Here is a 26201-nt window from a genome sequence, read left to right on the forward strand (position 1 = left end):
CTCTCTAGTTTAGAGAGAAGGATGTCGTGCGGGACAGTGTCAAATGCCTTGCACAAGTCCAGGAAGATGATATCCGTTGCCCGTCCCTTGTCCACCGATGCCGTCACCCCATCATAGAAGGCCACCATATTGGTCAGGCACGATCTGCCATTGGTGAAGCCATGTTGGCTGTCACCAACCGCCTCCTTGCTCTCCATGTGCCTTAGCATGGTTTCCAGGAGAATCTGCTCCATGACCTTGCCAGGCACGGAGGTGAGGCTGACCGGCCTGTAGTTGCCCTTCTGTTGCTCTATTTATTATTTAATAACTTTAATACATCTGTTACTTTTTATGGAGCATGAAAGTTAAATTACTCTTGTCCACGTAGTTACTTGCTCCTGTAAAACATATGAGGAAAAAAAAATACAGGTGTACAAAGAGTAACTTGTAGAATTTCTTTGTTTTCACCTTCAGGGAGGGGGGGTTGGAAAGAGCAGGGAGAATGGCCCTTCTGAGTATGAGGACTTGCAGAGAAGCCAACCTTCTACCTGCCTGGGAGCAGCAGGGCAAGCTTCTCCATGAGAGAAGGCAAGCTAGGACCTGAGGAGGACAGTAAGACAGGCAGGGCATTGTTCTCACGAGCAAGGGCTGCAGTCCCACAGTAGCCCTGTAGCCAGTAGTAGGAAGATCAGAGCAGGTTCAGTGATAGTAACCAGGGACAGCACACAGCCCAGTGGTTTGTAGCCATGAGGCATGTTTTAGGTCAAGCCAGGAAGTGAAGTCAGTGAGTCAAAGTCATGACCATTAAGGTATGTAGGTGCAGCTCAGGCAAGGACCAAGGGCAAGGGCCTGAGCTTTGAAGGCAGTTCTCGAATTAAGGAAGAGAGGCCTCCAATGAAGCTTCTCACAGTTCTTACCACAGCAGTCTGATCTCAGGTTGCTCAGCTGCACTGTATAAGAGCTGGCCTCAAGCACAGGCAGTGAAATGCCTGGCCAGGGGAAGAGGTGATAAACCTGTTGGTGTACTCCAGGACCTGACATAACCAACCAAACAGGGAATGTGGGCACAGCACAGCCTTGAGTGTAAGTAGTTGATGCTGCTGCCATTTTACTACCACATGGTTGGGTGGTGAAGGACCACATCCTGTGGCGGTGACCATCTCCTGTGTCGGATGGTGAATAGGAATGTATAGTCCAACAGTATAGTGTCTAAGCTGTGCTGGTAGCATTCAGTGCTGGACCCACTGTTGGACCATGGTGGTTATTTTCCAAGTCAGTTGTGGAAGTGCAAAGTGAACATGAACTAGAAAAAGTTTGGAGCAAATTCACAGTCTCTTGAATGGAAGATAAGATGACGTACCTGTATGAACTTGTAGTAAATTATTTTTATTTGAGGAAAAAGCCAGAAATAATCCATCATTGTTGGAACATAACTTAATCCACACTGAAAGCAGTTTTTCGTATCAGCTACATGTGGAAAGGACACGTGTGGAATAGTGGAACTAATTTTTAAGGTTCTCTTCTGAAAATGTAATGTTCTGTTTTGGGCTTGTTCCTTTTAAATTCAAGTGGTTTCTCATGTAAACAGATACTCTGTAACACTGACAGTTTTTTATGTTTCTTATTTAAAGAATAATTTTTCTGCATCAGGAAAATTTATCTCCAAAATGAGAATAGGATGTTTACGTGCTTTATTTTTAGATCTATGTGCTTATATTTTAGAAAAAGTAACTCTTAAAGTGCTTTACATGCTAACCTTTTATTTTTTTATCTGAGAAGTACAGGCACATGTGATTTTTGTGGTCTTTGCCAGAAGATTATCATTTACATAAATATTTCTTTCAGAGGCATAGTTTAAGACATGGAGCTCAGGAGGTTAGAATAGAGACTTCAATCTGCACACAAGAGCAGTGGGCTCTTGGCTTCTGAACAGTAGCTTTGTTCATCGTATTCAGAACACTGTTCGTATTCAGACTTAAGCAGTGCTGGCATTAAAATTAAACTAATTTGTTTCATGTGATTCATCAGCTGTACTTTATTTAAATCTATGTCACATTCTCTTTTAGCTTTTTATTTTGTAGATTTAAGTGTTAAAGTAGGCCACTCTTTTAACTCTTCAGTCCCTAACTTAAAAAGTGACTTAATTTTCATTTTGCCAGTGTTGAGCTCTTGTCTAGAATACTCACAGTAAATATATATGACTAAACTGTGCATTAGTGGCTTTGTTTTTTTTCCATTTCTGTTATTTGAATAAAAACATGTATGTTTATAGTCAATTTAGTTGTAGTTTTATATAAGGCAAAAGAGAAGAACCTAAGTTTGTTGCTAAATATTACTGTAAAATACACACTTCTCAGGTTCTGTTGAGTATAAAAGTTTTACTGTGACACTGCTGATGTTTTTATTATTTTTTTTTCTTTTTACCATTCACTTCTTGAGATGAGGACCACTATTAGCTCCTACTAGATTTCTTTAAACACTGTTGGAGAATGAACTGTTTCCATTCTTTGAAACTGTAACCTACTTCTGGGTGTCAAGTTTCTCTTCTTACAGAAGCATCACCTTTTGTTAGAATCACAGAATTGTTTGGGTTGGAAGGGACCTTTAAAGGCCACCTAGTCCAACCCCCCCCCCCCCGACAGGGAGCAGGGACATCTCCAACCAGATCAGGTTGCTCAGAGCCCCGTCCAGCCTGGCCTTGGATGTTTCCAGGGATGGGGCATCTACCGCCTCTCTGGGCAACCTGTGCCAGTGTTCTGCCACCTTCACTGTGAAGCCTTACATGCATTGAACTTCCCTAGGGTGGATAATCTCACTGCCATCCAGATGACTGCTTATAATGTTTTATAGGATCAGAACCTTTGTCAGAATAGGCTGCACTTGCTTTTATGTTTTATAGTTGTTAAGTTTTTCTGTGTAGAAGTAACATCTATCTCACGGTGAATAAAGTTAGTCATAGCTAATTATGATGACATGGTATGGCAGTATCCTCCATCTGTTAGGTACATGGTCCATTTGGATGTTTTCTGGTAAAATTTGTAGGAATTTGTTAATTCTACTTTCAGTATAGGTTAAGACTGCCCTAAAAGATTAGGTTGAAAGGTTAACACGCAGTTAAAATAAATTTTTAATCTGAGTTGCACTTATCTCAGGCATCTAGCCTTGATTCTCAATTCTTTTGTTTTTCTTAACATTAAATGCTAAATATTCTGTGTAAATCTGCCACTGTTTTCTCTAGAGTAATCCCATGGTACATAAAATTCTACTTTTTATGGAGGATCTAAAAATAAAGATAAAAGAAGATCTTTACTTTTAAAAAACTAACAGATTGTGACATAAGGTATGATCATGCAGCTAATGATAGGTTTACTTCATTAGCTGTGTTAAAAATACAATTCCATTACAACCAGAATTTTTAAAAAGTTTTTTTATGTTCTCTTCTCTTCCAAACACATGATTTTGTATTTATTCAACGTAAGAGATTCTTGGTTGCACTTTAATAGGTTACTGAGCGTACATGAGGGCTCCTTCCTCCTTTTCCATCCATGCATCAGTGCATTCCTTTCCTCCATGAGAGCACTGGCAGTTGTCTTGGCTGCTTTAGTTGTCCAGTAATCAGAAAAAATTGTGCTATGCTAACTTCCTTTTAGCAAATTACAGCAGCTCACAGAGCAGTAAATATGTCTACGCTAATTCATCCCTTTTCATGGAACTGCAATCATAATATGTTTTTGGGAAAAGCCATTAACTAGTGAGGTGCGTCATTCATTTTATATAAATATAAATTTGTAATGTTTATATGTTTTTTTTCCTTGTATTTTTTTTTCTTTTTTTATTTCAAATACAGCACAGTTACTTCACTGGTATCCATGTAGAGTGCTGTCACAGTCACTTTATCGTCATTACTATAACCATGTCAACCATTCTCAGTGCGTTCTCTCACTGTTTCCCTTTTTATTATACTGTGTGCAAGAAACATTTTTTCATTTTCATAATCCGTAATTCAGATTACCAAAATTCAGATTTCTCATTTGGTATCAGATGAGATACTCGTCATACTATGAGGTGAGATGTCAACTAAGATAGGTCCATCTGACCCATCATGTCAGCCTCCATCACTCGCTTGCATTTGGTAGGAGCTTTTTATAAACTTCATGAGGCTTACATTTAATCCTTCTCCTTGTTCCTCCCTAAAACTGTCCTTTATACTAGTGCTTACAAAAATAATTCCCACCATTGCTTGACAATGGTCATCATCAGTCCCTTATATTGATCATGTCTTGTTGTTTTGCTGTTCTCTTCTGATTTTACCTTCTGCTCTTACAAGGTGAATTATTTGAAAGCGGGCAGTTGTTTTTCCACTTTTTGCCATGAAGTCACGCACAGCTGGGCTTTGATCAATGTCTAAGATTCTTGAGTGTTCCTGTTATAATAAATGTTAGTTTAAAAATTAGATTTTTAACCATGGAATTTCTGATAAGGGTATCAGAATTTGAATGGATGTTTGAGGTTAATGTTGACGAATGTTAACTCCCTCTTACTTTGGGTTTGATGTTACTGATCTATAAATTCCTGATCTGATTTTAGTCTTCTTTATGGCTGCTTTGAGATTTCTCTGAAGGATACCATTAGATCAGACTACTTCGTAATTTGAGATTTTTTTGCATGTTAGAAAATGTTAAATTGTTCTTTCTGCAGACAGTGCAGCTCTTTGTCTTCTGTTCTGGAGAACAAGGAGAATGGAGGCAAACGGTTAATGATTTATCTATTTTTTTTCCATCTAGAATTTCAAAGAATATTCCTACAACTAAAGATGTTGAACCTCTACTTGAAATTGATGGAGATATACGCAACTTTGAAGTATTTTTATCTTCACGAACACCTGTTCTTGTTGCACGTGATGTAAGAACCTTTTTGCCATGTACTGTAAACTTAGATCCCAAGCTACGAGAAATCATTGCGGGTGAGTGTGCTTTCAAATCAATGGAAAATGATAATTGTATTTATTTTCATTTTGGATAGAGCCACTTTGCATGTTACGCAGAACCCTGATTTGTTCATCAAATCAGACTTTCAGATTGTCTGATTTGACTTCAGTAATGGGCCGTTCAGTTTCCCTTAGTAGCTTTGCTGTAAAGGCCAGATTGTACTAGACTAAAGCACCTCTTTTGGAGGGAGGGGATCCACTGTTCCTAGTTTAAAGACTACTTTAGCAGATGGAGGAAGCCAATACGCACAATAATATGTAGTAGGAGAGATGCAAGTTGACTTCTAGATCCTTGATTAACAATTTTGAATAACCTCAGTAAGAGCTTGTAGAACTAAAACCAGTGAAACAAAGTGGAATGTCTCCATATGATGTATACCTCACTAGATACCTGTGCAGTTGGTACACAAGTTACTTTTTAGTCTGTTCTAGTATGATATTTAAATTCATCCTAGGGCAAGTGTTGTTTATTGTGCAGTGGTTGTTGAGCAGTTATCTTTACTTGCTTATAATCTCAAAAAATGCAGTCATGTTCAAGTATGTTGTGCAAAACCAGTCTGCTCAGCATTAAATGTTCGGACTGCTCACTGCTGCTGTGGATTGATGTGGCACATGGTATGGCACTTCTTGTTCAGCCTTAGGGATTGCTATTGGCTCTGGAGTAAGGCTAAGGCATACTAACATTTAGACCTGTTAAGAGATGCTAAAGCTGTGAAGAAAACCAGAACTTTAAATTTAAAATAGGATCCTTAAGAGTCTTTGGTACGAGAGTCAGTATTCTAGGTAGGAACTGAATTCAGGTATTAATAGTTCTCTTTGCCGTTTTTTTTTTCCTGTTGTGACACTTCTCTTCAGTTCTCAACTGGAATCCTTTTTTTGTTCTTACTTTTTTTCCAACTTCCTTCTCTGCAGTTGACAGCTACGGTCGGATGACCTAACTTTGTTTACAAGCTTTGTCTCATTAATCTTTTCAGAAATAGTACAGGCTTGACTATCGCATCAGATATACTTACCATCAGAGACATACCTGGCATGATGTATTCCTGCATTTCTTCGCAGTTTGGTTGGGATTTGTAACTTGTTCTCTCTGAGAGAGAATGTTTAAAGGCATTTATTATGCTACATAAATTTATGCAATAAATTGTCCTAACTTTCCTAAAGACTCCTGTGTATATGTGATCCTTAAGAGAAATCAACTGAATGCAGCTAAAAGTGACGTTTAACATTCTACTTGATGAGTTCTGATTTGAGTTAAATACACAAAAATGTACTGTAATGAACTGGTAAACAAATCAAAACTTTTTCAAATATTTCAAGCAAAATCTCGTTCTTTTTTACCTTTTTATTTTTCAGACGTTCGTGCTGCAAGAGATCAAATGAATATTGGAGGGCTTCCTTATCCCACATTGCCTTTACATGAGGCACCTGGTAGAGCAACATCTCTGTTCAGTCAGCCTTCATCAGCTTGCTCTTCTACAACCTCTTTCAACGGACCTTTCAATAACGGAGTTTTATCACCACAACCTCATAGCAGCTACTATAGTGGTATGACAGGACCTCAGCATCCGTTTTACAATCGGGTAAATAATCGAGAACCAATTAACATTCTTCTCATTTTAATCTAGTAATATTGCAGATATTGTCTATAAAATATTAGAAGACCAATGCAAGTTTTATTTAGCAATGGAGAAAAGTCCAAAAGTTGGTAAATTTCAGAGTACTGTTCAGTAAATGTGTTCTGGGGGAGGAATATGGTAAATTGCATCAGAAAAACAAATTCTACCAGGGGAAAGAAGGTTGGATCATTTTGAGACACTGCTCAATTGTAGGATATTGCAGATTTTTTTTTCTTTTTTCTTTTTTTTTCTTTTTTCTTTTTTTTTTTTTCTGGTGGAGTAATCGATACTCAATTGTTCACATACTCACTCACAGACATTGGAAGGGCTCCCAGATTTTTTTTTTTATTACTTTGGTTAAAACATACAGAAACTCATGTGGGGAGCTACATCACTAGAATTTATGTCTGTCTTCCCTTTTGTCTCTTCCTAAAGTTATTCTGGGATCTTTTCCCTAAACCATTGTTGAACAAGTTTAAAGGAATTAACACAAATTGCATAAAACATAGGTTTTTGAGCTATTTGTGGACCTCAAAAAAATTAGTCCTGGGCATTGCTCATTTGAAAATTGAATTAAGTAGTTTACTGTGTAGTCAGATTGAGTCTGAACTTTCTATTTTTGTGGGATGTTTTCAGTATTTTTGAACTTTTTTTTTTTTTGCTGCAGTGTTACCAGGAAAAAAAAAAAGGTAGAAAGCTAATACAAGTCATAGCTTACTTCTGTATGCAGGAAATGGCCTCAACTTTAATTAGATTTGACCATAAGTAAATGTTTAAGCTAATAAGCTGGAAAGAAAATTGAGTTCTTCTAAATTAGTGTTTCTTAACCAAGGCAGGAAAGAGTACATGTAGCATGGAACTTTTGAAGTTATCTGTTAAAAAATGGTTCTTATATACCCTCAGTATGGTGACAATGTACTGTTTTGTTGAAAATAACCTAAAATGACATATACTTTGAAGTAATCCAATGCTGATAAATACTTGTTCCATGAATCTTCATGCTGCTACTAGCTCAGCTTTGTTAAAGTAGGTGTTTAATTGGAAGTTCTGTTTTTGTGTCTGTGTTACTGTACATGACAAAGTTTAAAGCATGAGGTGATATACAGTTGAAACTTTTTATGGTTTTTTTTGCTTTTAATAAGCATCACAAAAGCAATTATTGATGAGTCATAAGCTGTTCTTACAATCAGTTTATTTGTTATATCAAGCGAATACACAGACTTACAGGCATACTTACTTTTTTGCCTACTGAAGACAAAAATACTTCTGTTTTGGCCTTTCTCTCTGGAACTTTGTACTGCACTTCTAGGGTATAATTGTCTTTAGTATTTGATACTTTCAGATATTAATAGAGAGCTATATTCATTAGTTTGGAGTCATAAAAGTACTGTCATGAACAGCATATACTGAGGTAAGTGATGAGAGAACCTCATAGTAGTAGAAAACTTAGACTGAAAGACTGTTTCCTTCAACATTTTCAGTCATATTTCCCTTCTCAGGTTTTTGTAAGAATGATGTTTAAAAAAAAGAACAAAAATGAAGAATAGGCTCTCCCCAGTAGAAGTTTCTGAGAGAGGTCTTAGATACCTGTATGACACAACACAATCAATCCAAATGCTTCTGTGGAAATGCCTGAATTTTGTGCCAAAATGCCACAAGTTCTGGTGATAGATACAATAAATGGTTCCTGTCCTGTTGTCTTTAAGCATCCATTTGTGCTTAAGAAAAAAAGCCTTTGAGCTGTTGGGGAAAAAAAGTCTGTTTATTTTTAGGAAATATAATTTTTTTTTATTATGTATGTTTCTGCTTTGTTCTTTAGATGCTCCTATGTTATGGGCCTTGAACTTCCAGTGACATAATCTAATATTTTTTTTTATTTAAAATGCCATTCTCCCTCTGTATAGCTGTAAACGAAGGATTATACTCCCATTTAGCATCTCTTCAACTTGGTGTTTTGGCTCTCAGTGTAGGACTGTGCTGGACATGTACATTTTACCACTGTCTAATGGCCTGGCTACAAGTTGGATTCAAGTTCAGCTTCTCAAAATTGCTGCTATCATGGATCATTGTAGAGGCCATGTTTCTTGTGGGGAAGGTTGGAGCAGTAGGCAAGTCTAACTGGGATTTCTTGGGTGGGAACTAGCAATTAGTCTGTCAAGACTTTTTTTTTTCAGAAGAGGAGCAAGTTCTTTGGTATCTTGGAAAAATAATAAACACCACACTTAGGCTTTGTAGGCTATCTGCAAACTTGGAGAGCAGCTCTACGCTGATTTATGTGCAACATGTATTTATATTGATCTCATGTTTTCAGTGATATCTGTATTACCATACTTCAAATGAAGATTGAGTCTGTAGCGTTCAAGCCTCTAATGGAGAATTAATGCCACAGTTGGGAAGCAGTGGAGTAGCTGAAGTGGACCCGAGGCATAAGTAGAAATTTTGAAAGAATTGTGGGATAATTGCCTTACTGGATAAATTTTTTCATTGTTTTGTAGTTTGATGACTTGGCAACCAACAAACAGGTACTTGCTCTTTGCAAGTTAGGCACTTGAATGCGGGATGATCATTAAACATTTCATGCTTGGGGGTTTTCCACGTGGTTTAAGCTGTTAGTGGAAAACTGAGGCATTTAATTACTCTAGAAATAACATGAACTTTTTTTGAAGAGAGCTTAATTTCCAGAAAATACCATAGAATCTGTGCCTTATGACAGTGAAATGGTTTTAAATCGGTGAATTTTCTGAATCCTCCTATAATAACCAATAAATGTAAGGCAAAGGCTAGGTATTGATTCTCCTACCTATTTAAAACAGGACAAACCGAACTTCCACATTTAGACTAATGGTTACAATGCATATCATGTCACTTCATATGTTGGAAGACCATATGAACTTTTTGTGCTAATCATGTGAAAGAGTGCACAAAGACTACCTCTAGCAGCTAAGAATATGGAAACATTTGTATTTTCCAGGAAGTAGCATATGTCATCTAAGTAATTAATGTACACAGGAATTAAAGTTCAATTTCCCACTTTGTTACAGCTGATTCTGTATGCAGAGGTTTTTTAGTCCATATAGACAAATCCAAAGTGTAATACTTCAACAAATTTTACTCCCCCCTCATATATTGGCCATCGAGTCATAAAATTGCTTACTCTCTGCTGAATGTGATGCAGTAGAAGACTCCTCAGAATCTTGTCATGTGCAGAAACACAAACCAAATAGTATGTTCTGTTTTGTTAAATAGCTGGGCAATACAATTTTTTAAATGCTGTTTGTAGAAGCATCTGAAATCTGTAATGCAGCCATTATTTTGAGATTTTTGTGTTGGGTTTTTTTTTTGTTTGTTTGTTTGGGGTTTTTTTAAGAACTGGGCAATTAATTGAAAGTAATGAGCACTGTAATTCTCCTTTCCCAAAATCTAAAGGCCCTATTGCCTTCCATTGCATTGCCTTAAAAGAGAATTCATAAGGAGATGAAAATCTTTCTTTCAAAACCTAACTCAAATTCACAGATGGGTCAAAGCAAAATTTCCCAATATTGGAAAAGCAGTTTGTACTTCCAAACTGCATTGCCATTTGTACAATTTATAACTCTTAAATGCACACTCGTGCATACACACACACAGAGGTTTTATTGCACGCCAGTGGGTAGCATGAGGAACATGTTTTTACAAATTATTTTAGAACTTGAAATATTGGACCATATGGAGTCCTCTGTTGGAAGTATATTTGTAATTTTGATATCACTATATCTTCTAGAAGTGACTTTATAAAAGCCTGAGTTCTCATTTGAACCTTTTACACTGATGTGCTGATAGGACTTTTGGAAACTTGGATAGTGTTTATTTTCTTTTCAGATTAAAAGGAACCTGGTTATAAAAATCTTGATTAGAGTTAACTGATATTTGTGAACTGAAAAAAAGAAGTATTTCTATTCTTAAATGTTTCTAATACTTGTTTTATGATAATTAACTTTGTCCTTTAAAATGGTAGTTGTATTGAACAACATGCATTGATGTATTTCCAACAAAACAAAGCTCAAATATTGTATGCTATTAAAATCTATTTATAGATCTAGAAAATGTAGTATTTGTGGAAGCCTTCAGATTGGTTACCACAAATATGGGAAGTTCTAGCGATGCTGTTCTGCATCACATTTTTTTTCTTTTGGTACGGTTGTCTTCAGTATTATGAAACATTGTAAGTTTTACTGAGCATATAATTTTGGGTTTAGCAGGTCTGAGAGAGTGAAATTATCAGAGTTATCCTAAAATGATCATTTTCCCATACTCAGAAAATATGTTAGATTGTAGCTACCAAAACCACTCCAACTCTGTTCCTCCAGAATACCATGCTGGAGCACCATTGCTACTACAGTACTTTGAAGAATTCACTCCAGAGCTTTTGACTGAATTTTGTTCGGTGAAAAAAAGTAAAGCAAGCTATTAGTAATTGCTATTTTTCACTTTATTAAACTCAACTAGAGGATGTGTTTTGTTGAAATAAGTTTTATTTTATTATTACATTTTGATTTGTGTAATTGTTTGTCCCTTTTTTGTTACATTTTTTTTTTCCATAGCCATTCTTTGCCCCATATCTTTACATGCCAAGGTATTACCCTGGCAGTTCTCATCTCATCTCACGTCCACCACTAAAAACGAGTTTGTCCAGAGATCAGAGCAATGGCCTAGTAAGTATTTTGAAGGATAATTCGAATACTAACCTAGACAATAAATATATTGAATAATGAAAATTAAGGTTATGAATGATGATTCACTGTTAGACAAGTACAAGCTCTATATTACAAATAGTTTAAGCAGAGGTGTTATTAACATGTAATGTAAAATGTATTTTGTTTTAACTTTGGAGATTACTTAGAGAGGAAAATCAATTCTAACATCCAGGTATTGAGATTAGAGGAGTCTGACCTGTAATATTAGCAGGAAAATATTTTAATGAAAATGTCAGCTGTACTACAGTAAAGAAATTTATGTATTTTAGTATTTTAAGAAAAAGAGTGCTAATTGTAAGTTTATATTCAAATTTTGTAAGATAAAATGACATACTTCAATTTTGTAGAGAGTACTAGAAATTGGAAGGCCAAAGTAAAAAGTTTAAAGGGAATGTTTATAAATAATTAAGTAAAACAAAATACATTTTATTTTAAGTATGCATCAGTTGTAGCTTGGTTTTATAAATACATATAATTTAATTTTATTTACCCATTGAAAAGGAAAAATGATCAGACTTTTCTAGCTTCCTATAGAATAATAGAATTCCTATTTAACAGTATTTATTTTACTGACAGATGGCTGTTCATCAGAATTAAGAACTAAGGAAAGCTAAAAAAGTAAAAGCCTCACTTGTCAGTCATTTTGTTTCTAGGATACTGATACAATGAGCAAAGCTATTAAAAAGTGGTAAAATCTTTAATCACTTAAGGAAAACAAATGTGTTTCTGTTGAATTTTGTATTATTACGAGATCATTCTCATTCACTGTTTACTTCATATTTTTTGTTGAGCCCTTGATCATTTTACCCAAACCATAATATTTTGTTGTTGTTAGGATGTTATCAAGGAGGATGCTGATGAGGGGCTTCCTTCACCCACAGACCCCTCAATGGTAAACGAGTAGTCATGTGGTGTGGAAATTTTAGCATCTCATTGCTTTTTCAGCAGTAATGAATCTGCATTAATCATAACTGCAGTTCACTAACACTGCATCAGTGGCTTTGGTGGGCAAATAGAGTAGTTGAAAACTAATGTAGTTCGTGAATGAATTTAAGAGCTAATACTTCACTTTTAAGATGTGTTCTGTTTTTCCCCTGTAGTTTTCCCCTTGCCTTTCTCTGTAGCTATGGTGAGCTTTCAGTATAAATAGTGTTGTGGTAGCTGAACAGATTGAAGAATGACAGCTGGTCATTTGTGCTTAGATTGTAGAATGAAGTAACTGTGTTTTTGCTGCTTTAGTCAACTCTCTCACCTGATCCATACTTCTTTAGTTGGTGATGTAAAACTATTGCAGTTAACACAGTATAAAGCAATTTTCAATAGAAATAAAAAATTGCTGATCATAAGCTTATTCTTGAGTCAGAACGCTAACATCTAATACTTACCTTTTCTATGACTTGTTGTTTTCTCTTAAGTATTCACACAAAGATATCTTTTTTTTTTATGGGTATCTGTTTTAACTCTAACTGTGGGAATTGGCGGCAAATCATGATTTATTACCAAAGCAAAGAGGTTAATATGATTTTCATCATTCTTGCTGCCAATAGTTGTTCGCAACAGTTGTAGTTTTATCTCAGTTATTTTTTTCATCTAGTAAATAATTGAAAAAGTGTCTTTCCATTGTTGTGCAATGAAAAAACACCACACAAATTCCAGAACTGTATATAACTGCACATAACCTTCACTGAGCACCAGTGTATGGGTGACACAATGGATAATGTCCCCTAACGTTCTCTCTTCCAGGTCATTAGCTAACTTGTGTGAAGGGATGACTTTGGAGTAAGTTTTTCTGGTGGTGTATTTTTGAAGGTGCTGATACCTTCCCTGTGTTTGATTCATTATCTCAGTATCCCATTCTCTTCCCAGTGCTTTGCATCTTGTCAGTGCAAGGAGAAAAAATAAGGAGTTTTGAGAAAGTAGTAGAGTGATGGCTGAATTATGTGTGTATCCAGGAGTGTGAGAAGGAACACAGGACTGGAAAAGTGGGATTTAGTCTCAGGGAGAAGTAGGGAATGAGCTCCAGCAGCACACCTGGACCTGATTGCTCTTCTGCTTGGCACTCTGATCGTGTATCTTAAGCACATAGTCTGCAGTTTCAAGCAGCAATTTAAAAGGCTCATGTAAGTTATATAGTCTATTGGCTGTAGGTAAGAAAATACAGGAGTTAGAACATTAAAAATAAACTTCGTTTGAAATAACAATAATGCTATTATTATATTATATATTATAATGTTATTATAATTTTATTAGACCTATTTTTTAGTTTAGTTTATAGTACTGTGAATCTGTGTAGTACAGCACATCAGATCATATGCTTTTCTAAGACTTAGCAGTATTTAATCTACAGTATAAATCTAAAATTTTGAATTTTTAAAAATCTCTTGGGTAGTTTGTGGGAATGTTGCTACTTGGAGTAACGTATTAGAATAAACTAGACTAGGCTAGACTATTTCAGTTGGAAGGGACCTACAAGGATCATCTAGTCCAACTGCCTGACCACTTCAGGGCTGACCAAAAGTTAAAGCATGTTGTTTGGGGCATTGTCCAATGCCTCTTAAACACAGACAGCTCTCTGGGAAGCCTGTTCCAGTGTTTTACCACCCTCTCAGTAAAGAATACTGTGTGCCTGACAGGATACCTCACCTGGGTTTTATCTATTCTAAAAACACTTCTTTTTTAGACTTTATTGAAATTTCTTTGAAAGGAAACAATATTTTACTTGTTTCGGGTACTGCAATTATCCAGAGGTGATGGATATAATAATTTCATCCAGCTATTTAGGTAGCTCTTAGTTGATGGGGTCATTGCCACTATATAAATTATATAACTTTTACTTATTAAATGAATTGGTGCATGTAAAGTAATGAAATAAACTAAGAAACTGTACACAGTAGTTAATGAATGCCAAGATGTGTAACTGGTTTGATGATTGAAAACAAGAGGAGCGTGTAGAATCGAAATTGTCTTTCATGCAGATCTGGCAAGGACCCAGAAATGTTGCAATTTTACATCTGTGTAAAACAGCATCATCATTCTCTTGAGTGTTCTAAGTCTTACAGGGCAAACTGCAGTTTCTTTGGGAGTATCAATGTTTGCTTGTTTTTTTGGTTTTGTTTTTTTTTTACACAGATCGTTATTGCTACTCATTGCATGAGTTGGCAGAACTGTGTTGAGAATGTTACGTAATCTAGTTAAGGCCCTGCTGTTGTCAGTCTGACGCTGGATTTAACAGAGTTCTGAGATTTCAGATCCTAATCATTAGTCTTGTAAAAGCAGTGTAAGTCTAGGTTATCTTAGTGGAAATCAGAAATACTTTGAGAGCAGTCATCCTGTATCAATAATTTTACTTCTACCACCTTCTGTATTTGGAAGCTGTTGCTGATGATAGAACTTGTCTATCTCAGACTGTAGTTTACGGTTCTTTTCTGAATGGATCAAAATGTAGATGTTAAACTAGTGAGTTTACCAATACCATGTGTGTGGTTGTATCAACATGAAGGTGCATTGCAAATTTTAGGGTATTGTCTTAAATTACTGATGAAAATAGGCTTGACTTAAGATGTCAACCTTTGTACATCTGTGATGGAGGCAAACATGCATGTCTGCTGACTTTACACTACAAATGATTTTTTCTGACAGGAACTGCAGAAACTTCTGGAGCGCTCTTCCAAAGAGTTTATCGTTGGATTATAGTGTTACCAATATCTGTTAGTTGTGTCACCTATTATGTTAGAAATCAAACTAGCCTTAGCAGTGGTTATCTGTCATAAATTTAATCATGTGCTTTAGTTTGCATTGTTAGTTATGACTTGTTAGGATGCAACTTGTTGCAATATAATTACTTAATTTAAATACATTTTTTTTCATACTGCATTGAATATATAATACCTTAAGATGTAGTATGTGTTCTTTGAATGAGAACTAAGATGACACAGAGCATGTGGTGTAGATAAACATACAATGCTCTTTAAGAAACTGGAAGTGCTTTTCAAAAATTTGAGCCTGAATGAAAGTGTGTGGCATGGGAGTTTTCTTACATGGATTTTCCAGGTGCTTTTATGTAGCATTTTTGTGCTTTGAATATTTGTTCTTAAAAGACATACCTTTGCAGTTCGGTGAGTGGTGATGGTTTGCTTTCTTTTTTTGAGGGGAGGGGAGTGTGTGTGCTTAGATACAAGGTTTCAAAGTTATTTGAGATACATAGGTGATATAATGTGATCTTGAAATGGCAGGAGAATGGTTGGTTAAAAGCGGGATTTTCCATCAGAAACATAATGTAAAACTTTTATGCGAACAAAATACAGCAATTGTCACTTTTTTACAAATGCAAAACAAAGTAGTCTGCTCAAAGGAAAAGCATATCTGTGTAGCATATACTAAATGTGTATTCTGAAGGTCTGTCTTGAAAGTTTCATCACATTATGTAAATATCCCGTTTCTGTCCTAACACTGATTTCCTCTGTTTACTTCAAAGCATGGCATCTGTATGTTCAAACTTTCTGATGTCACTTTAAGGTGTTGTTTCTTTTCATTCCGTTTTGTCCTTTTCTCAAAGCCGTGTAAGTCTGGGTTAAACAAAAACAGACAGGTACAGCCACTTTCTGTGATTTATCACTCACTTGTTTCAGAGTCATTTCGGAAGCTATCATACTCGCGCTTCATGCTGGGCTGTCTGTAAACTAATGCTCATTACTAGCCTTGAAGTTTGTTTTGACAAGCTGCTTTTAGCTTTTGCATGGCAAATACTTTTCAGGCTAATGTTCTTTAAGCATCTCTAACAAAACCACTAAGGCTGAAAAATGTGTCAGTCTAAGTACAGTTTTAATTCACTTACATGATGACGGTATCCCTAAAGCTATTACATTACTTATTCTTTGGAGAGTGCTTTTTATGAAGAATGATTTGGATTAACATGCATCTATTTGAAAGAGTTCACACTTTAACAAAAATGGTCTAAATATTTTAGCTCTTTTCTGTAATTTTTTTATACACAGAAAGAAGAGTTTATAAACTGACTCAGTGCATGCAGAAAGAATGACTTGTTCTTGATTGTTAAAAAAACCCCTTTGATCTGAAGGAGAACTGTTAAATTAGAAGTCTTTAAAACTTTTCTTCATTGATTTGTAGATGTATGGTAGAAAATGTATTTAATAGATTCAGAGAACAAAGGCAATTACTTATACACATTGCTTAGGGATAATTTATTTTAGTAGTACCACAATGTAATTTTGGCTGTAAGAATTTATTTTAATTGATAAGCTTTCTTTAAAAAAAAAAAATTAAGATTTTAATTAACTTAATACTTTATTGATGTATTATCTAACTCATACCAATAGTAAATAGTGTGTTTATGGGGAGATAATAGACAAAACTGGTACTGTGAAGAAAAATTCAAAGTGATTTTTTTTAAAGACGAAAAGTAGAGATGTACATATAAAAGAAGTATATGATAAATAGTTTATGGATTAGGCTTCTTCCTGTCATCTTCATCAGTTTGATGGTTGGCTTATATCCTTAACATGATAGATTTTAGCTATGCTAAAGATCAGACTAGATTAAGACCTAAATTTCCTCTTTTAGATGCTGAGTAGGATAAGTAATTAGATATTGTAGGCACCTAATTAGGGTGACATTGCAGAATCTGAAAAGTAACTGTCTTGTCTTCAGAAGGGATGCTAAACCTGTAAGTTAGGTGCCTAGACTTTAGTGGAATCATAATACTTAATTTTTATTCAATAATTTAGGTAGTCTACCTACCCAGGAAATGGGATACATCTTTTGTTTGTTAAGTGTCCACTTGACTTCACATTAAAAAAAAAAGTATAGGTGGTCAAAGCAACAAAGATTGGTGCCCCAGCTCTGTTTTCAGGCAAGTGTGGAAACTGCTAGGCTTGGATTCCCCACAACCTCCTGCACTGTTCTTGAGTGAAGCTGATAGTTTGCCAGTTTTAAGTCTATTTCAGGCACACTTGGCAAAGAACTTGGGGGGAATGATGTTTTAACATCTAAACTCTGAAATTCTATAGTGTAACTTAGGTGGAGAGTGTGCCTACCTCCCCATATCAGGGTATCTCTGATAACAATAAGTTAGAAATAACTCGGAGGTTACAAAGTAGTTGACAATGGGGTTTTGGGTGGCTGCCTTGGAATTAATAGTTTAATAAATTCTTCTTAAATATTCTGGGTTAGATAATTCAGATATGGTTAATGCCATTCTGTATGATAATCCTTGGTTTTCCTAAGAAATATATTTGGATCTATTAATTTATATTAATTCTGAAAGATTAAATAACTTTGAAGTAATTAAATAAAAAATGAAAAAAAAAAAGTATTACGACTATAAAACCAGTCTTCATTGGTGATTTGAAGAATATAGTCAAACTTGAATAACTGAACTGTGGATAGTCAAAATGCAGTTTTACAGCCCAGAGTTTATGCATGTGATGATTAGCTCTGAAGCTTTAGAAGCTCTTTTGCATCCACCCAAAATGAGCTTTATTTGGTGCATAGTCTACAGTGCTGAAGCCAAAACTTCACATTTAGAAAAAGAGGAGGATGCAACCTCCTTCCTGGGAAAAGGATGTACAAGTATTTCATAGCTGATAGAACTGGTTCTGATTTTACTTTTAGGAATTTGAAATCACTAGCGTAACTGTTTAGAGCTTTGCACTTTGCTCTTATTTAGTGCACAGGTCTGCGTTCAGGGAGAGTGTGGGGGTTTTTGAGAACACACTGTCTTAGTATACTGACCTGCAGATGCATTTGTTTGGTTTTTCCATGCTTCCTTTGAAATTCCCAGAAGCTGACAACATTAATGGGACAACTTCAGTGTTACAGATCTGAGTTGTGAATAATTTCTTCCTAAATCTTGCCAAAGGTCAAGATATATGAAGTATCCTCATAGTATCCTGGGGGCAGTGACAGTGCTGCTCTGTGTTTCTGTACTGCGGTACACAGCCCCTTGGCTGGTCTTGCATAAATAGAGTTGAAAGAACCTCTGGAAAATAGACAGGTGTTGCTAAAATTGCCCAATGAATCCAAGTAATTGAGAAGTTAAGTTTTAGGTCTTTGTCTGATACTAAACCAGGAGTTTTTAAAACAGGAAAATGTAAGTTGTGTCTGCATTATTTTTAAAAAAATAAAATAAAATAAAATAAAAAATCCCCAAACCAAACTAACTACTAAAATCAGAGAGAAACTCTGAGTAAAGATGCATTTGAAATTGATTAACCCTTACTTAATATTTCTGGGTTTTATGTTGCTTTTCTTAAATAACATTATTTAAGAGAGTTATTTTGTCACATAGGCGGGACTCAAGATGCTGTGGTTTTTCTTCATATAGATATCTATAATAAATGTTTCCCAATATATAGATATTGTGATGGTAGTTAAAAAATGCCTGCGCATCCTTATTCTCATCTCTTAGTTTTAAAATGTAGTTGAACACAGCTTGATTTGTGTTAATGTATATTGTGAAATTCTGAGTGTACTGAGTATTTGAACAAATCTTATATGCACGTTTTTTTACTTCTTACAGGGAGCAGGAGCAGGCACAGGATCAACCGCAGGAGTTTCACATGTGTGTCTGAGCACAATGAGTGTGGAAGCTGTGTGTGAGAAGCTAAAGCAGATAGACGGTCTGGACCAGAGCATGCTACCTCAGTACTCTGCAACTATAAGAAAGGTATCAGCTGAATTTCGTTAATGTATTTAGTACCTAAACATGGAGATGCACAAAGAAAAGGAAGTATTTAGTTAACTCTTTTCTTGAAAATGTTTATTGAAACACATAAAATGTCAAAACAACATCCTAATTTCTGTATGTGCTGTTTGGAGAACATTTTAATGCAAGCATGTATTTTTCAGAGAAAATGCTCTCTCAATGAGGAAAAACAGACAAATACAAATGCTGATGAGACTGGTTAATCTGAGAAAAAAAAAAGAAGAAAAACATTTTCAAAATTGTCGTGTGTAGATAAATAGGATTGGGAGTGATGCACTTTTCTTCTAAGAGAGAAGCAACAGTATACTTTATTGATCGAAAACAATGATTTAACAGTTTTATAGCAAATAGTGAATGTGGCAGTGATGTAGCAATATTCGATGGCAAGGTACAATGGATTATTTACTGCATCAAGGACAGAGTCAGACAAAACTGCCCTCCTGTTGAGTCATGAGATTCAGAGAGGACCTCCTTGCTTTCTAAACTCCTTCTCAGAGAGGAGTCTAGGTGTGGCTGGATCCAATCCTAGTCCCAGGCTTGACCAACAGTTTACGTCTAAAGGATTATATGTGCACAATCAATCTTTTATATCACTTAGCTAAGACTTCAAAATTTAGCGTGCTATTAGTCACTGACCAAGAATCTGTTGAGCAAGGAATCTTTCAGCCACGAGGACTAACCTTGAGAGGTGTCCCTGACATGCAGCCTGCTGCACCCTCAGAGGGCTCTTGGGCTACTCACTATTTATGGAGTAAGATAATTGACAATTGACTAATAGTCATATTTGCACACCGACTGTAGATGTTAGTTTCTGCCAAATTTGGCTTGATTTGGACATTAACCAGCACTGTGGCTAGGGGGGTGCATCGCCATCCCTTGGTTATTGTAGTGTTATCTGCCTCCCTCAAATCCACTTTGAGTCAGACGCTGCTATTATCATCAGGACCAGACACATCTATCGCTGATGGTTATCACTTGAGTGGAGTTATGGGAAAAGTGGTCAGGTTGGGCGGGGCTAGAGCACACCATCCTGTTAGCACAGAATAATTTTTGTCTTTATTACTTTTTTCTACTGTTCTGTGTGCTCCTTTTACAAAAAAATATGGGAAACATATGAAGGTTGTCATTAGTGAATGTTTTTGCTGAGCCCACTTTGTTCTAGTACCTATCAAAATACAGCAAGGATGTTGATTCAAGGATTAAGAGACAGGTTCATCGTAGGAAGCTTCAGCAGTGTTGCTTAAGGCAAGTAGGATGTCAGATTGCAGCTCATTAAGTGTAGCTGCAAAAAATTCCAGTTGCTTCAGTGGCTCTAGAGTGCTAAAAGAATGTGCTCATCAGTTACCTCTAATGAGATTTCTTGTATTTATATTATTGCATTTCTCACTAAAAGTGGTATCGAGTAAAAAGGAAGAATGAAAATTACACAGCCTGGGCTTTTTCCTGGTTAAAGGCCATCTACTGTGACTGGGAACAAAACCACTGAGATCTCTCGGACTAAGCAAAGCTCTCAAATTGGCTCTTCCTTTTTGTGGCTACTGTCCTAAGACATGATTCCTCTTTTACATGCTATCCCAGTGTATTTCTGATGATGGGAGGAATGTAAGCCTCTATTTATGCGGGGGGGGGGAGTTGATAGAGGTAGTAGTGGATCTTAGGTGCCTTCAGCCAGGGGTCAGATGATGCCTGGGACTTAATTATCTGCTTGTCTTCAGATATCTGGTTGTCTGCAGTCCATTTGTGTTCTGAGTCTGAGAAATCTAGGCATCTGAATGTGGTTTATTGCCTGTGAAATTTTCTACCACTGATGTGTTGTTTCCTTATGTCTGTTTATAAAGCACAATTATAATGCCTTTCATATACATATTTTTGATGGGTTTAATGTTTTCATTTTTTTTCATGACACATAGGTGGTTCTTGTCCATCAGCAATCATCCACAAATATTCTTCTATAAAAAACACATATTTATTATATAAGATTGGACTTAAGAGTGATGATGGGGAATTTCACTAGTAGGCCCCATCAATATATCAAATTTTAATTACATTTTTAGTTTGTTCCACACCGTAAATCTTGTATCAATAATTGACATTATTTAGTTTTATTGTTTTAGGCAAATATAAATGGCCGTGTCTTGGCTCAGTGCAACATTGATGAACTGAAAAAAGAAATGAATATGAATTTTGGTGACTGGCATCTGTTCAGAAGCATGGTGAGACTTTTTCTTCAGTATTCAGGTCATCATAAAATAGTCTTTTTGATTGTGAACCTTATTTTTCTTTTTTTCTTGTTGCTTTTTTGTTATCATCATCTTTGAGATTATAAGTATCATCTTAAAATATGCATGCATTTATTATTTTGTTACTTTGTCTTTTTGTCTTGAGTACTTTAATGAAGAAATCGTTACCTATGGATTTGCATCTTAATTGATTGTGAACTCTGAAGTTTTGCCTCTTCTTTGTATGATCTGTTTTTCTTGTATGGGTTCCCTTTTCCCTTTTAAAATTTGCCGATTTTAATGAAACTGTCAGAACTTAATTCTCTTTGAAGCCTCTGTCCTTCTGTTAAAAGTTAGTCAGGGAGTTCAAAGTATATTAGTGGGAGGAAGTGGACAGCAAGGCTGTTAGAGATGCATGGCACACAATTCCATAATTATAATTTTTAAAGAAACTTAATGCTAAAAATCAGGCCAGTGAGATAAACCTGCAGTATTCCATCGACGCATAATTGTATAATGCGAGAATGCTGCGTTGAATACTATTATTGAAACATATATATAGATACCTTATTTCCCCCATCTCCCTCCTCCTGGTTTGAGAGTAAATGACAGTTTTACAGTGAGGGTTATGCATCACAGAGAACTGTTTTCTCTTAATTATTTTTATTATATTGCCAATTTTCTTTCTGAAAATTACAGTATGTCTCTCAGCTACTAAATCAATCTTGAAAACACTGAGAATTACAAGATGAGATTTATTGTTATATTCAAGTTGATTAAACTATAAAATGGAAGTGTTTGGTTTTGCTTTTAAATTTGTAATTTATCCCTTACCTAGTTTTACAAGAATTTAAGTGTTTTGTGGCATGTGAGTTCTTTCAAGGGTCTGAGTAGTAATAAGAGTAATTTGTACAAAAAAAATCTTAAATATTAAAATGCGATTTACAGTAAAGACAGTGAATGCACTAGACCTGTGAACAGATTTTTTTCTTCATACTTTTCTGTGATTACAACCACATATGCAAGTACTTTTGCAGTTGTGAATTCCTTATTCCTATTTTTGGTAGAATTCTTCTTTAACAATTTGGAGAAGTTTTTATATTTGTATAATTACATTTATACTGTTTCTTTTTGTGTGTTAAGATACTTGAAATGAGAAATTCGGAAAACCAGGCTGTTCAGGAAGATCCTCGTGGAGCGGCTGAGCATGTTGCCAATGCAATTCCTCATAGTGAACTTACTCGTCGTCCTGGGCATAACACTGAGTTGCCTCACACTGAGCTTACAGGTCTTTCTGGTCAAGCTCCCTACACACTTAACTTCAGCTTTGAAGAACTCAACACAATTGGTCTTGATGAAGCTCCTCCACGCCATAGTAACTTAAGTTGGCAGGTATTTAGTAGAGAAATGTATTCTGCTTGCTTACCTGTGTTTTTTTCTGATCTTGGATAAAGAAAGGTCAAGAAAATAAGTCTACTGTGACAGTTCAAGTACTTTCAGTTCTCAGTTTTGGCAGAGACCAGTTTTGCAGAGATGTAAACTGTGACCACACTCTCCAAGTCAAAGTATTTCTTTGCCATCTGAAAACTATTCATCCATTCGAGTAATCACTCTTTAAGAGAAAAAAATCAAAACTGTCATGCTTTTCCCCATCTTGCTTAGGATGGCATCTTGCAAGCTTTCTGTTTACCATAGTGTTCAAATTTTATGTATGAAATATTTTAGCTATGTGCTAGCCAGATGTTACGCTATTCAGAGGATTAGAGATAAATTTATTAGGCCTTTTTTTAAGAGACAACTACATTGCTCCATGACATCAGAGCCTTGTCCTGACAATGCGTAATCTATTCGTAGGTTCCATAGCTGACATCCTTCCCTAACTACAGTTTCTGCCATAGGTTATGGTCAGTTTTCGTTCATAACTTACGAAATGACCCTAAGTATGTGATTTTATTTTATTCTGTTAAAGAAATAAGACAAATCAGTTGGTACCTAAATAGTGATTAGAATTTAAAAAAAAAAAAAATACAACAAACCAAGACAAAACCACAAACATTTAGCAGCTTTTTCATGTCTGGTTTTAGAAGTCTAAATTAGAAAAGGTGCATCAAAACAGGAAGACACCCCAAATTACTACCTATCAGTGATACTTCTAATATTCAGAATTGTTGCTGAAAAGAGGTTTGGGATGTATATCCCAGAGATAGATTTCTATTCCAGATACCTCTCTGTGTGTGGTCGCACGCTTGTGTTTGTGCGATCCTAATTACCCTTACTGCTTGTTTCCAGCTACTGAAAGCAATATATGTTTTTCAAAACCAAAGTGGCATGAGTCACATTTGTAATGTTGTTTTTGCGTCAGAAGCACAGAAAGAAATACAATACACTTTAAAATTCAAGTTTAAATAAATAGTTCTTCTGATGCACTGATGCCTGTTAAAATTACTGTCGTAGTTCAGCCCCGATCGGGACCAGACTACGCAGACTACTCACTCCCCCCACCCTCCGAGAGAACAGGGGGAAACGATATAAGGAAAATGGCTCGAGGTTTGAGATAAGGACAGGGAGAAAATCCTTAAAGTTACTGTCACGACCAAAACAGACTGGACTTGGGGAAAACTATTCATTTATTACTAAACCCAGCAGGATAATGAGACAGAGAACAAGATAACCTCCACCATCCCTCCCTCTTCCCGAGCTTAACATTATCTCTACTACCTTTCCCCCCGCCCCGACTCCAAGTGGCAGGCGGGGGAGAGGGAATGGGGGTTGCAGTCTATTCATCACGCGTTGTTTTACGCCGCTGCTTCATCATCGGGGGAAAAAATCCTCCATTCCTCCCCTGCTCCATCGTGGGGTCCCACCCGTACACCACAGTCCTTCGTGAAACTGCTCCGGCGTGGGTCATCTCTTCCACGGGGTGCAGTCCCTCCAGAACAGCTGCCCCAGTGGGCCCTCCATGGGTCACAGCCTCCTTCAAGCCTCCACCTGCTCTGGCGTGGGGTCCTCCACGGGCTGCAGGTGGATCTCTGCTCCTCTGTGGACCTCCATGGGCTGCAGGGGGACAACCTGCTCCACCATGGTCATCACCACAGGCTGCAGGGGAATCTTGGCCAGGAGCCGCATTACTCCTCCCCCTCCTTCTTCACTGACCTTGGCGTCTGCAGTGGTTCCTCTCACAAGAAAAATTCTTCACAACAGGCTGGCAGATGCCTCTCAGAATCTCTTCACATCATCCATCTTGTCTCCTCTCCAGTTCTTGCAGCCAGGCTGGGCCGAGTGGGGCCCAGTCGGCCACCCGGCGAGAGGCCAGAGGGGTGAGGCCTGCAAGCCCACAAGGCCCGTGCCTCCTGCTCTGGGCCTCTGCCCCCACTCAGCTTTTTCACATCTTCTCTCTTTTTTTTTTTTTTCTGTTTTCCCCTTCTTAAATACGTTATCGCAGAGGCCTTATCACGGGACATTCTGCTACCAATTGGCTCAGCCTTGGCCAGCAGCAGATCTGCCCTAGGCCCAGCCAAGTCCACTGAACAAAGGGGAGCAACTTCTAGCAGTTTCCTACAGAAGCTACCACCTTAGGCCCCCCCTCACTAAACAAAACCACAACAATTACCCAAGCTCTTTTAGGTTTTTTATTTTTTTTAATAATGTTTTCTAGTAGAAGGTAGGTTTTTGACACGTTTCATTTTCAGTGATGCCGCAAATAAGACTAATACCTCAACAGTCTTTCAAAATCTGGTCTCTTCTGCGCTGCAAAGTTGAGTAGATTTCCTAAAGTAGAATCATAGAATCATAGAATAGTTAGGGTTGGAAGGGACCTTCAAAGGTCATCTAGTCCAACCCCCCTGCAAGGAGCAGGGACATCCCTGACTAGGTCAGGTTGCTCAGAGCCTCATCCAGCCTGGCCTTGAACGTTTCCAGAGATGGGGCCTCCACCACCGTTCTGGGCAACCTGTTCCAGTGTTCTATAACTCGCATCGTAAAAAATTTTTTCCTAATTTCTAATCTAAATATACCCCCCTCTATTTTAAAACCATTACCTCTCGTCCTATCGCAACAGGCCCTACTAAACAGCCTTTCCCCATCTTTCTTATAGGCCCCCTTGAGGTACTGGAAGACCGCTATCAGGTCTCCCCGGAGCCTCCTCTTCTCCAGGCTGAACAGCCCCAACTCTCTCAGCGTGTCCTCATAAGAGAGGTGCTCCAGCCCTTTTATCATCTTTGTGGCCCTCCTCTGGACCTTCTCCAACTGGTCCATGTCCTTCTTGTGCTGGGGGCTCCAGAACTGGACGCAGTACTCCAGGTGGGGTCTCACCAGGGCAGAGTAGAGGGGGAGAATCACCTCCCTCGACCTGCTGGCCACACTTCTCTTGATGCAGCCCAGGATGCGGTTGGCCTTCTGGACCGCAAGGGCGCATTGCCTGCTCATGTTAAGCTTCTCATCCAACAGCAGTCCCAAGTCCTTCTCCTCAGGGCTGCTCTCAATCCATTCCCCGCCCAGCCTGTATTTGTGCCTGGGATTGCCATGACCCAGGTGCAGGACTTTGCACTTGGCCGGGTTGAACTTCATGAGGTTGGCACGGGCCCACCTCTCCAGCCTGTCCAGGTCCCTCTGGATGGCATTCCTCCCTTCCAGCGTGTCGATGGCACCACACAGCTTGGTGTCGTCGGCGAACTTGCTGAGGGTGCCTCAGTAAGTACTTACAGTGCCTCAGCTCCAATGCACTGGGCTCCCTACATCTTTTGCTTGGTGGTAATGAGCAGCCTGTTAGAGGCATGACACAAAGCCATATGTTCGGCTACAATCCACTCCTTACCTTGTTCAGCTCTGTGCTGGGCCTTGGTTGTAGCATTTAATAGATGGCCTAGCATCCTGTGCCTATGGAGTTCTCTGTCTGCACACTAAAACAGAGCAGGGGTCAGGGCAGAGTGGAACATGTTTGTCTGA

At 37.3% G+C, this 26201-nt stretch overlaps 1 protein-coding gene across 9 annotated transcripts in view; it reads left to right on the forward strand.

The window, feature by feature from the left end:
• KIDINS220 (kinase D interacting substrate 220) overlaps positions 1-26201 on the forward strand; it is an 83215-nt gene that overhangs the window by 54082 nt on the left and 2932 nt on the right. For 5 of the 9 annotated variants that reach the window (XM_086743799.1, XM_086743798.1, XM_086743797.1 and 2 more), the window contains 7 exons: positions 4764-4942; positions 6320-6546; positions 11163-11273; positions 12151-12207; positions 18853-18999; positions 21153-21251; positions 22401-22649. In XM_086743799.1, the coding sequence (XP_086599925.1) occupies positions 4764-4942; positions 6320-6546; positions 11163-11273; positions 12151-12207; positions 18853-18999; positions 21153-21251; positions 22401-22649 (1069 nt within the window). The remainder of the gene's footprint in view (positions 1-4763; positions 4943-6319; positions 6547-11162; positions 11274-12150; positions 12208-18852; positions 19000-21152; positions 21252-22400; positions 22650-26201) is intronic. The other 4 variants (XM_086743803.1, XM_086743801.1, XM_086743805.1 and 1 more) reach the window with 2 other exon arrangements.

The sequence above is a fragment of the Chlamydotis macqueenii genome, chromosome 3, assembly GCF_036417535.1.
Source record: "Chlamydotis macqueenii isolate bChlMac1 chromosome 3, bChlMac1.mat, whole genome shotgun sequence".
NCBI lineage: Eukaryota > Metazoa > Chordata > Aves > Otidiformes > Otididae > Chlamydotis > Chlamydotis macqueenii.